The sequence below is a fragment of the Acipenser ruthenus genome, chromosome 10 (assembly GCF_902713425.1).
Source record: "Acipenser ruthenus chromosome 10, fAciRut3.2 maternal haplotype, whole genome shotgun sequence".
NCBI lineage: Eukaryota > Metazoa > Chordata > Actinopteri > Acipenseriformes > Acipenseridae > Acipenser > Acipenser ruthenus.
This window is the reverse complement of record NC_081198.1, coordinates 5,998,745-6,011,539: the sequence shown is the minus strand read 5'-3', so window position 1 is coordinate 6,011,539 and position 12,795 is coordinate 5,998,745. Positions and strand designations below refer to the sequence as shown.

At 38.1% G+C, this 12,795-nt stretch overlaps 1 protein-coding gene across 11 annotated transcripts in view; it reads right to left on the bottom strand.

Annotated features, from left to right (window-relative positions):
* The window catches only part of LOC117408471 (receptor-type tyrosine-protein phosphatase F-like), a 169,019-nt gene that overhangs the window by 54,138 nt on the left and 102,086 nt on the right, over positions 1-12,795 (bottom strand). For all 11 annotated transcript variants that reach the window (XM_034013498.3, XM_059031591.1, XM_059031592.1 and 8 more), the window contains exons 6-7: positions 10,256-10,366; positions 121-390 (exon numbers count right to left, since the gene is read on the bottom strand). In XM_034013498.3, coding sequence (XP_033869389.1) covers positions 121-390; positions 10,256-10,366 — 381 coding nt within the window. The remainder of the gene's footprint in view (positions 1-120; positions 391-10,255; positions 10,367-12,795) is intronic.

Sequence of the window (12,795 nt, the reverse complement as noted above, 5' to 3'; positions counted from 1 at the left end):
CAAATAGGCATCTGAACCTAGGGTAAGAGTAACCATATTGGAGAAAGCTAAGCAGCCAAAACCTCTCTTTTCCTCTCTCGATTTCATGTGTAATCAACAGACTATTAGCTGTGATCTTACCTTTGACGGAGATCTGAGCAGTTGCGTCGATCATGCCCAGGGAGGAGATGGCCACGCAGGTGTAGTTGGCGGACTCGCGGATGTTGGTCAGCTCAAGAACGTTGCGGCCCACGGGCATCTCGTCCTCTTTGGTCAGCTCCACAACTCCAGTCATCCATTTGACATAGGGCATGGGGGCGCCCACCGCCACACAGGTCAAGTTCACACTGCCCCCAGGCATTACCTCATGGTTGGTGGGGGGGATGGAGAAGCGGGGAGGGACACGGCGGACTGCCAAAGTGAACAGAGCAGCATATAGGAATATAGTAAGGGCAATGGCAGCTTTAACAGCAAGGGAAACGCTAGCTGTTCAGGACTTGGCTGATATTAGCAATTAGATGTGTATCAGTATACTGCAGTTTTATTCTTCAATACAATACATTATTAATCTTGTGATCAGTATACTAGAGATTTTAGAGACAGAAATACGACTTCCGTTTGATCCATTCCTGGTTTTATTATGCGTTTAATTAGACATACCTGAGCTTGTTACCCATACATGGTGGCTCATCAAGCTTGTATTAAAAGCCGGAATGGGTGAATCTGCCATGTTACAAAATACTAGAAAAAATTACCAGCATTCAAAATGTTAACACTGGGTAGATGTATTCCTGAGCAGTATGATTAGAGGCCATGCTAGAACTGTAATTTAAGTGATTGCAGAAAAATGTGTGTACTGAACCCTCATCAATGGATATGTCTTAAAGTGAATTTCCATTCAAAATAACTGCACCTCTGAATAGCAATATCTGCATATAAATGCAGGCACAGGAATGGTGCTTATGCCTTCTTGAAACTGGGGGATTGTGCTAGTAGTTATTCCAGGAGTCCTGGTTGGTTACGAACCATGCCAGCTGAGCTAATGGCTAATGTCAGCTAGGAATAAACAGCTAGAGCTCAGGCCTCTTTCAATAATATCTTTGCCATGTCAGAACAAATACACAGTCTGCAGCATTTGCATATTTGCATTTTGAAGTGAGAGACCATCAGAGCTAAATTTGTTCTTTCCCTACTTTGTCATTTACCTCTTTTTTTTTTTTTTTTTTTTTTACTTGTCTGAAGACAACACAGATTTGGATATTAAAGCGTTGCAGAAATTTCTCAGTAAAATGCTACAATCTCTGCTCAGCCGCTACCTAAATGCATTTCACATGGAACAAATACTCTTATTAATAAAAAAAAAAAATTAATACAGCATTTTCAATCAGTCATGTCTAAATGATGTTACAGGTTGGAAGGCCAAATGGAAAGCTACTTAAATAGTATATGCCAAATATAATGGTACTGCAGACTATAGCTGTTCCGGTACAACAAAACATAAAACATTGGACAATAAACTTAATTTTGCAATATTTTTCTTACCACAATGCAACATATATTAAAAGACTTTCATTTTTTCCTGGCTAGCAAGCACTTAAGGTTAATATCTGGTAGCTCCAGTTTGCAATAATTATAGGAGACAGCCAAAGGCATAATAATGCCAGCCCCCATTTTCATCTTCGAACATTTAAATAGCATATTTCCGTGGACTAAAAAAATAAATAAAGATAGAAAGATCATAGAGTTTACGTGACCGCAATCAAATGTGTTTCCTGAAATGCAGTGTGCCCCTCTTGCTACCCCACTCAGGAACGCTGCAATACATTCTACAATCAGAAGAACGGTGCGTGTATGCTGTGTGTGTGTGTGTGGGGGGGGGGTATATAAGATAGTGGAGTTATGTTTAAAGTTAACAGGTACTGAAATGACTGTCCCTCACTCTCTGGAAATGTCATCAGTTATTGGCCATTGATAATGAAAAATCAATAAATAGTTGCAATTGTAACATCTGCTCTGTGTAGTTAGATATAGACTCCTCTTTGTATTTTTGTCCCTTATAAACTGCATGTTCGCCTCCCTGTATGTACATGTGTATATTTAAGTGTTTGTGTGGCAAGATTGCATGCAAGAGTGATTTACTATTCAAGCCAGGTAAACTCTGTGATATTCTTTTTTAACAACTCTGAGCTTTGGAGCTTAACAAGGACGTCAGCCACAGTGATTTGCTGGGTTAGTTTGCTGGGTTTGCTTAAATTAACAAAGTTGAAGTTAGTAATTGTGTAGATAAACAGAATGATAATACTGAGTTACCCATGGACATGGAAATGGTTTCAACATGATGGTGGTCGTATCGTTTGAACATCCCAGCTCTGATCGACTGCATTTCGCAAGAATCACGCCGACATAATTATGCTTTTAAGGCATAGGATATTATTGTTTTTTGTACAGTGAAAGTTAGCAGTGAACATGTTTGTAAAATAATAAGCAGCATGGTTGTTTATGAAGCTAGCTTGAGTGATGCACCTCATTTTTTTTCATCTATTAGAAGCATGCTGCAGGCCAAGGGAGCAATCCACAGGTAAAACTTAAGGGAGAGGCTGTTTAGGACTAAGGGAAGAGGAAGGCATAGCCAAGTCTACAAATGGGCAGCAAAGCAATTTTGCAAAGATACCTCATGCATACATACAGTGGAGCAGAACATAAAGCAAGCCTCATTCTCTTGTCTAATGTACAAATTGTAATCACAGCAAGCATGCACATACATCCACTTGTGTTCATCTGAAGATAACCTCTTCTTTCCATCACTGGCTTAGAGTCTGAGGTTCCTGTTACTGTGCCCTGACTCGGTAGCGCTCACTTCTACTTGTGTACCAAATAAACTAAGCACTGAATTGATATGGGTTGCCATTCTAAATAGCTCATGCAGAAAACAGAACACATCTTGCATTAACCTTAGGCTCCTCCATAAAAAAAGGAGAGAATATATATATAGTCATCATGCATTACAGTGCATTCCCTGTGGTTCAGGAGTGAGAAACGGGTATTTATTGCCCCTGTCCCTCTCATTGGTATTTTATTACCATTGCAGGGTGATCTCACTGCAAAGTCAGTCTTCTTTGGGTTTTGCAAATCCTTGTTTCAAAGCAAGGTCATTTTTCTTGTATCATTTTGGACTATCAGTTTTTTTTAGCAAATGGAAGCAGACTGAATTACAATAAAAATGCGAGAGGAGGGGGTATTGTTCTCAAGTTCTGAAATGGATGAATAATTAACAATGCAAAAATGGAAAGTAAATCCCTCAGTTCAGAATAAAAATATGAAAAAAAAAATTATTATTGATGTTCTGAATACTAGACCAAGACCTAGTTTGTTTAAGTTTCCAGGATTAATATTGGATGGTTCAAGATTACAGTCGTCACTTTGAATTTAATTTGCCCGCACTATGACTTTTAGTATTCGATCTGCTCACTCGGAAACTCTATAGTACAGTTATTATATATTACTCTGCTGGCAATCAGATTGAAACACTAAATGCTGCAAGTGCACCTGGCAGGCTACCTATAGCGCAGGTTCTGAAAGATGCACCTGGCAGGCTCCCTATAGCGAGGGTTCTGAAAAATGCATCTGGCAGGCTCCCTATAGCGAGGGTTCTGAAAAATGCACCTGGCAGGCTCCCTATAGCGCGGGTTCTGAAAAATGCATCTGGCAGGCTACCTATAGCGAGGGTTCTGAAAAATGCATCTGGCAGGCTACCTATAGCGAGGGTTCTGAAAAATGCATCTGGCAGGCTCCCTATAGCGAGGGTTCTGAAAAATGCATCTGGCAGGCTACCTATAGCGAGGGTTCTGAAAAATGCATCTGGCAGGCTACCTATAGCGAGGGTTCTGAAAAATGCATCTGGCAGGCTACCTATAGCGAGGGTTCTGAAAAATGCATCTGGCAGGCTACCTATAGCGAGGGTTCTGAAAAATGCATCTGGCAGGCTACCTATAGCGAGGATTCTGAAAGAACAACAAAATGTGGTTCCACTTTTCTGCCAACATACACGTGGTGCCGGATCAGGAAGCATCCATCAATGAATGTGCAAAGTGTTAAAGACACTGCGTACTAAGAAAGGGAAGAAAAGCCTGTGCCAGAAGAGGAGGTTCTGTCTGTCTTCTGCTCATAACCGATAATGACACCGGATGGCTGACATTTTACAGTCAATTGCCTAAATGGTAACTTGTTTTGGATTATATTTCGGTGATAACTTTTAGAGCCTAACTGTTTTCACTAACACACGGCTAGAGAGAGTTAGAGAGCGAGAGGGGGGAGGGTATATCATTACTGAAGAGATGTATCAGCATTCATTCAGTGACATGCTAATGGTAATGAGGAGAACTGGGGTCTAGAAAGCATTATAATTTACATTCGCTCCCTGTAATTTCTCTGATGAAAATAACACAACATTAGAGATAAAAAAAGATCTCCGTTGTCAGGATAAAGTAAACCTTTAATAAATGCCACAGGATTTATAGAAGTAATAATTACGCGCATGAGAGAGCAGTAAGTGGTTTCAAGTCAAGGGGAAGACGGTAGGGTGTAATTATTAGCACCAAACAAATTATTAGGCCAAAAATCTCATTTTTATATTTTTGCAACTAATTTCTACTTTGGAAGAAAACATGTAATGTGCTGCTTTTAAAAGAAAAGGATAAACAGACACATTTTGTTGTTCTTCCCTACTGAGAAACATTTAGAGCACAAATGCCTCTGAGCGCAATCGGACTACTGAATGTATTACAAAAAAACACTAATGGGCCATGCTCTTTTGTTTTTACAGAGAAATCCAATACTCTTTTAAAAACAGACTTTAGCTATTTAAATAAAAAATTGATTCAATATTTAAAAAGATCAACAGAAGTAATTCTAGTACTCACATGCTCAAAGATTTATCAATAGATGTATTATTCTTTCTATATGCATGAGTTTAGTTTTATTTGCATAAGTTTAATTTTTCCTAGTTGTATTTATTTTTCTTGCTTTATTGCCAGAGATGATCTTCTACAAAATTGAAATCATGTACTTACTAAATAAACCCTACTTCTCAAGCAGTGCAGATTTGTCTGTGCTTACTTCTGCTACAGAACAAGGGCGGGTGGGGGTGCGCTAGATTGAGGCTCATGCATGAAAAGATAATTTTGCTACCAAATGGTGGAAAAAGACAGGGCAGTCCATCTGGGTTCTGCATCAGGAGTAACTGGTCGCAAAATAATTCAGACAATATTAAATTCACAGTGGCTCCTGTCCATGAGCAATTCAAGTTGTCTCACTCCTAAATTTATTATAATATTATTATTTTTTTTTATTATTATTTATTATTATTTATTAATAATAATAATAATAATAATAATAATAATAATAATAATAATAATAATAATAATAATAATAAATTAACACGTGACAACAGGTTATGCAGAACCTGTGTGGTTAGCGAGAAGCATTGATTTTTTCTTTAAAGACAAAAAAAGAAAATAAATAAAAAGCATATATTTTTGTTAGCTTTGACAACGTGAAACCATGCGAGCATTCCAAGACATCACAGAAGGGGAGGAGGCATAGCAGAAGGAATTGCGTTCCGGGAGGCTGGGGCGGAGGCTTTGCCCCGAGAGAGAGCCAGCTCAGTCCCCACTGTGCCCTGCTTGGGGGCCGGCTCTCCTCTCCCTACTGCAGACCGCGCCGGGCCTGGCGTAGAAGGGTAAGAAGTGAAAAGGACCAACCTTCTCGCTGATCTGAGAGATGAGAGTTTGGTTTGGTTTTGATGGCACAGTGCGATGGTGATGAAGAGGGAAATTAAAAAAAAAAAAAAAAGACAAGGAGAAACACAGAGAGAGTAAAACAGGCCAATTGTAGGCTTACCCACACAAAGTGAAAAAGAGCAAGACAAGTGACGACAGTACCCCGTACATACAAAACACACCGTGAAGACACATGGACACACGTACGTACTGGACAATGTATACAAAAAATGTACAAACACCTTGGCATAATCCTGTTATAATTTCAGATTTCAATGGCAGTATAATTTGTCCTGCAACAGGTTGAGGTTGTTCCAAAACACAAAACTGGGTGCAGTACAAGTGGATTCTGCAACATTGAATTCCAGGATTGCAGAATTCCAACATGAGCAAAGCCAACCAACATACTGCTCACATATACAGCACACAGACAGAGGTGCTCACACATTCTGCAGGTCCACATAACACACCTCATATATAAAAGGCAAGAAGGAAGCTCTCAAATACAAACAGTACAGTAGACGAACACAGTCACACACACACAGTATACTCACATGATCATTCTACACTGACACAGCTAGGCTAGAGCTATGTCCCATTTAAACCCACACTTACATACATTTTTGATACACAATGACTGAAATGAGACAGATGCATCCAACTGTGTCACATAAATAAACTAGTGTTGACACAGACACCAGCTTCAAGTACAGGCAGGGTTACGTGCCTCAAGGTCTCACACACAATAGTCACATATGGTATGCTTTATTTTTCCACAGTCTTTCTTTGCACACAAACACTGTGTGTTTACTATACAAACACTTATATCTGTGGCTACATTTACAATGAAGATAGTGGTTGATCACTATGATTGTAGGGTTATTATTCCAAAAAGAAAAATCCCTTAACCCTTGCTGTGCCAGTGGGTGTCATTTTATGGTAAAAATAATGTGATATCTTGTAACAATTGTAAGTCGCCCTGGATAAGGGCGTCTGCTAAGAAATAAATAAATAAATAATAATAATAATAATAATAATAATAATAATAATAATAATAATAATAATAATAGTAATAATAATAATAATAATATAGCAACATTCTGGCACAACAACATGCCAATCCACACACAAAACATGAAGAGAACATGACAATGGTTGACTCCTTTAAAGAAGAAGAAATGCAACATCGAAGAAGCATAAGAATCAGAGATCCACCGCTGTCACCGCATTCAGCACAGGGCTCATACCAGTACATGCAGACTTTGCATCAATATTCACTAAACTTGAGGGAAAAAAAAGATTATGCCTAAAAATGTATTCACTGAGCCCTTGACAATCTGTGGGAGTACAAGCTGGTTTCTCATTAGCTGTCACAATCAAAACCTGCAAATTCAAATGTTAAAGAGCTGAAACGTCAAGACAAGAAGCACGACAATCTTTCTCTGTAATATCTTGACAGGAAACACAACACAACAGGATTTATGTGTCAGAGAGAAATATTGCCCTTTTTAAAAGTACAATACATCTTGGGTTCAACTGGATGGTAATATTATTCAGGTTACTGAAACAAAAGGGTGCCTCCGTTTTCATGGCATGTGAATCACACAACCTTATCTGCTTTTGTTCAATATGCAGTGCGGCCACAATGTAAACCTAGGTTTTTTGTAGATCTGTAAAAAGTGGTTATTCATCTTCTAGGATGTTCCCAATAATTGAATTTCCTCTACCTGTAACTTTCAAGTAACCTGGTTATAACACAGATTACCACCACACTGGTTAAAAGGCCGCGGGAAGCAGAAATTAATTTGTGTCCCTAAGGCAGGGCTCTCTTCTTGATTTCCACATGAATTTATGACTAGTGCAGCATTATCTCGCTCATGTGTTGGGGTCTTGCTTTTATTCAATTTTAGATTGGTTGAACTCTGGCACAAGAAGTTTCACACAGAGATTGAAAACTGCAAATGGACTGCCATCAGTTTGATTTACAGTTACAATACATTGCACAAATTGTAACTACAACCACAACCAGCGGAGCTACGGACAGGTTGCACAGCCCCTTGGTGACTGGTTAATTAATTATACAATGCCTGTCTTTAGTATCAGCAGTGTATGCCTCAATCCTTTTATTAGGTGAGATTTGTGTTTTTTTTAACCCTGACATAGAAAATGCTGCCTCTCTCTCTCTCTCAAAACTTTGCAGCAGTAATAGGCATGGTGACCTTTGAGTCAGAATACATATTTAGTGTGAGATCTACCAGGATTATGTTACCCTAGAGATACATGCTTTCACCTGCCAATCAGAGACTGGCAGACAACACTTGTTAACTGGAGACCTAACTAAATGCATGTTCTCAGTTTAAGTACACTTGAAAGTGTATAATTTCAATGTTTGTTTGTTTTAAACCCTTTCCCCAATATTTTTATGATGTATGCAATCATTCTGAGTGCTTCTGATCTGTGTTGTGTATCTGATTTTATCATTGCAATCATGGCTTCATTTTTCTAGGCACAGTATAATACTAGAAAAGTTGAAAGTAGATGTGGGAGCTTGTATAATAATTAGCATTTAAAAAGGGACCTGAAACTAAGATGGGGAAAAAAACCCCTATTACACATATTAAAAAAAAATATACATACAAAAATCAAGAGAGCCAACTTCCCAATGTTTTGGTATGTTTAATGTTTATTTCTATTAAAATCCCTTAATGTGTTTGTGATGTCATTTACTACAACAATCTAGTATTCCTTTCAACCTGAAACTGGCTCTTGAGCAAAAACTTTTTCATGTGAACCTTTTCCAAAAAAATAAATACAAATAAATATATATTATTGCAATTACAAAACTGTACAGTTGAGGCACTGTATGCAATACAATTGACATAATAAGGTCAGTCAGGTGGATACAATTTACATTTTAGTTAGCATTTTGTCAAATGAAACTTTTAATATGACCTGTGGCTGAAAGTGTCTCATATTTCAATGTCTTGTTTGGCACGTATCGGGATATAGCGAGCAGAGGAAAGAATCCTGTTCATTACTGAGGACGCGTTACGATGTTGTTTGTTACTGTCAGTCTAAAGTGCAACACAGATGCAAGGATGCTTTCGCACACTAAACACGTTTTAACAAACTTCAGTACTAAAATGCAAGACACCTCTTGCATTTTAGTACTGGGTGGAAAGAAAATACACTAAACCTACTCAAAAGGACACGTGGGCTGATGACTTGCGATGCATATTGGATCATACTGTCAGTACTGGTCATAAATGAAAATTAATTAGAAAATATTTTATAATACGCAGCCTGTATGATCAATAGAATAATGACTTAAGGTGGCATTGCATTATGAGTTACAGTGATATTACTTGTTAATTAAGGTTAGTAACAGATTCCTTATTCAAGATGATTAAAATAGCAACTATGTTGGAAAAAAATATAAACGTTTTTCCACTCAGTTTAAAAGAAGGAAGCAATAATACCTTAAACACCATCTTGCAGTGAGACCTTAATTAACTTTGTGTATCGACACGTACAACTGCCATTTTAAGGTCCATAAATTATCACTATGTTAGTATTTAGATCTGCCACTGTTTACATAATTTACTTTAAAGTGTAGGTGAGCTCCTAATAAAACAGTTAGTTCCAGCAAAGATCACTGCATTTTCTAGCTGTTTGCATAAAGGGCAACAACTACTGTATGTTTGATAATTAACCAATATTGCATTCACACAGCACACAAACCCAGTAGAGGCTGTGCCTCTGGCATTTTGAGATAAGCTGGATAACAGGCTTGTGGCAGCAGTGCCCGAGAGCTTGCATTCTACTGCTGTTAACAAGAAGGAAGATTACAATCATGTTAACTGAATCTCTTCCACTACCCAGTCAAGGTTGCAATTAATTTGGTCATTCTAATACTCAACTCCTTTGAGGGTAGGGGCTTATGTATGCAAAAATATTGTTTTTCCTAGTGTTATAATAAATTATATATAAATAAAAGAAGAACAGAAACCAAGAGAAAAGATAACTAACCAAAAAGGGAGTTACAGATTCCTAAAATGCAAATTGAATTTCACAAATCAAAAAAGAGTTGTTATTGAGACAAAACTGGAGTTTGTACAAATAAAAACATATGACGTGGGAAGGGGGGGTGGGGGTAATAAAATATTTGTTAATTCAAGGTGGTCTCCTTCTACAGCACTGGTTTCCTATTAGGGGGAAAAATTATATTAAAAAAGAGAAGTTAATAAAACACCTGCAAAATCTGCAGAATGAACATTTTTTTAGATGTATCTTTTGACATAAGATTACATTCTGTGATGAGGAAAAACAACTGTTCTGTAATTTTAGGGAACTAAAGAAATAAAAAACGTTCACGCAAACGTCAACTTCTATAAAACCACACGGCAAAAGCCATGCATCTGTTAGTAATCAATCAGTCAATCAATCAATCAAATAAATAAATGGTTCAGGTGCTTCCCGACTCAAGGGCCATGCCTTACCTCGCACGTAGAGATTGGCGGGGGCTGAGTAGCGGGTCCCAGCGCTGTTGCTCGCCACGCATTCATATTTTCCCTGGTCAGACTCCTCGCTGTTCTCAATCTGCAGGGCACCTGTGTACACGAAAGAGCAAACGGGTCAGGAAGACTTACAGCTAAACTATGTGAAAACGAAAAGAGAGACCCAGAAAAATGTGGATGTTAATGACATTCAGAAATGAAGACTTTCAAAACATTCCCTTTGAACTTGCAGACAGCGGTAAAGTGCAATGTTAATAATGCAGAATTTTTGACAGCCTTAACTTCAACACACAATACGCTGTAACCTGCTGAGGGAGAGAAGAGGCTGATGCTTTCAACAGTGACGTATCACAACTTAATTTCATGTGTTAAACTACATTTTATTTAGATAATCACTACTGGCGGAAGAAAAAAAAACTACTTTTTTTTAAATTAAACAGGTTAATTACAGTGCTTAATTATATCTTTTCATTTAGTTCATGTTTTGAAAGAGCATGTCTATGGTGACACACGGTGGTAGTGAAGTGAAGAACTTGGTAGGTGTGTGTATGTACAGTATGCAATGACAGACAGTGGTGGATTAGGTCATTTTATGTAACTGAAAGAAGTAGTCTGAACACTACACAGTTTCCATGCCTTGCAAACTTTTAATCAACAAGGGATAAAAGCAGAAGTAAGGGATGTGTACAAGACGAGTTAAAGGACTGGATTCCAGAGTGCTTTACAACAATGGGAAGTAAGGTAAAGAGGATGACCTCTGAGTTTTAATTCTATGTACCAGAGGAGTCTGTGTGTGTGCAATGAATCCACTGTCAATAACTGGCGTTTAAAAAGCTGACTTCTTTTCAAATGAAAATGTAAGAACGGGCAGACGCAGAGAAGAGCAGCCTTTGCCGTCGTCTGGCTCACTGCACTGTTCAAAGTTGTCACAGATGCCTAATAGAAGTAAATTGGCTCAGAGGTTTCCAGCGAAGAGCAGGGAGTATTGTAAATGCCCAAGCTGCAGTTTGCATAATAAACACACAGACATACAGCTGCAATACGCATCCTACAGTCACTATCTGTAGATAAGAGAAAAAGAGATTCAGACAGACACAAAGGCAGACAGAACCAGTGTGGGTCTTTAAAAGGAGCAAACATTTCGAAAAGGAGCAAACACTTCAAAAAGGACCTTGACAAAGCAACGCACTGAAATTAAATGGATCGGAGTAACACCAATTGCCCTTATTAAAGAGTTTAATATCCTGCAAATGAAAGGGCAAAATGCTACAGAATTTATTGTTATTGTATGAAGCAAATTAAAAGGATTAAACGACCAAAATGTGTTACAATTAACTCAAACTATAGGGGGGCGAATTAACTAGATTAGCTAGATCCACTAACCAAAAATTCCAGTAGCAAAGTCTTATTGTTCTTGCTTCGTAAATCTTATTTATATGACAGGCAGCCAGGTCTAAAACTGGGAAACAACTTCCAAGCTATGTGCAATCCCCACTACAAGGTTCCTTAAACACAGTGGGATCAGGTAGTAAGCTCGGCATTAAGCAGCCTGCCGGTTTCAGTGTCCGCTGTCTGTCCAGAACAAAAATAACCACTTGTGAATGGGTAGCAAATCTGACAAAACTGAGCCTGCCAGATGAACAGGCTGCAAATTGCTAATCAATTACAGAATTGTACGACACAGATTGCTATCAGGCTTCCTTTAAGTTGTCTTTCCCCTTTGCCCTTTTTTAGACAGTAGGTTTTTAAAACCAGATTTCCTTTATCAGTTGCATAGATTAAATGGTCTTTGAGCCACACAGACCAACCTGTTTTTGTGACTCCCTGGTTATCACATAAAATACCGTACTGTGTAATTTCTTGTTTATCTTTTACTTTGAAGCTATTTAACTTTCAGAACCAATTACCTTAACATAAAGACCACTAGGACAGGATAAGTAATTTAATTGGTTCAATACGTTACCCCAAACGCATTCCCAAAAGTTTAAAGCACCCCTGCGGTCAAGAGAACTCTCTCTAATCTCCAAGCAACTCAGACACTTGATAGTGTATTAACATGTGTGGAAAGAGTTTTTGTAGCTTTATGTATAGTTTAGAATTTCCTTTTTTCACTCCTCAAGTCATCCAGTACTGTACACCAACAGGATTAAACACCATTATTTTTTTATTTGGAAGACATACATTAGACATTCAAAAGATGGTGAAGCACGCTTTCAATGGGATTCCAGAATGTTTTATGAAATGAAAGACTCCATAAACAAAAATGTTTCATATGAAAGAAAAAAAAAATGCATGAAAACATCCACGATGGATCTGGTGTGGTGAGCCTTCAGTATTATCATCAGATCGAGGCGCTTGCGCCTGTTTTTGTAACCTTACTGGCTTTATCAGAGAGACCTGATAAGCATCAGGAGAACAACTGAGATGCATTTAACCTCGTGCTCTATTAGACCCCAGAAAGCTGCTTTTTCATTCACATTTTTACAAAGTAAAGTGGAATTTCATTAGTAAGTAAAATATAT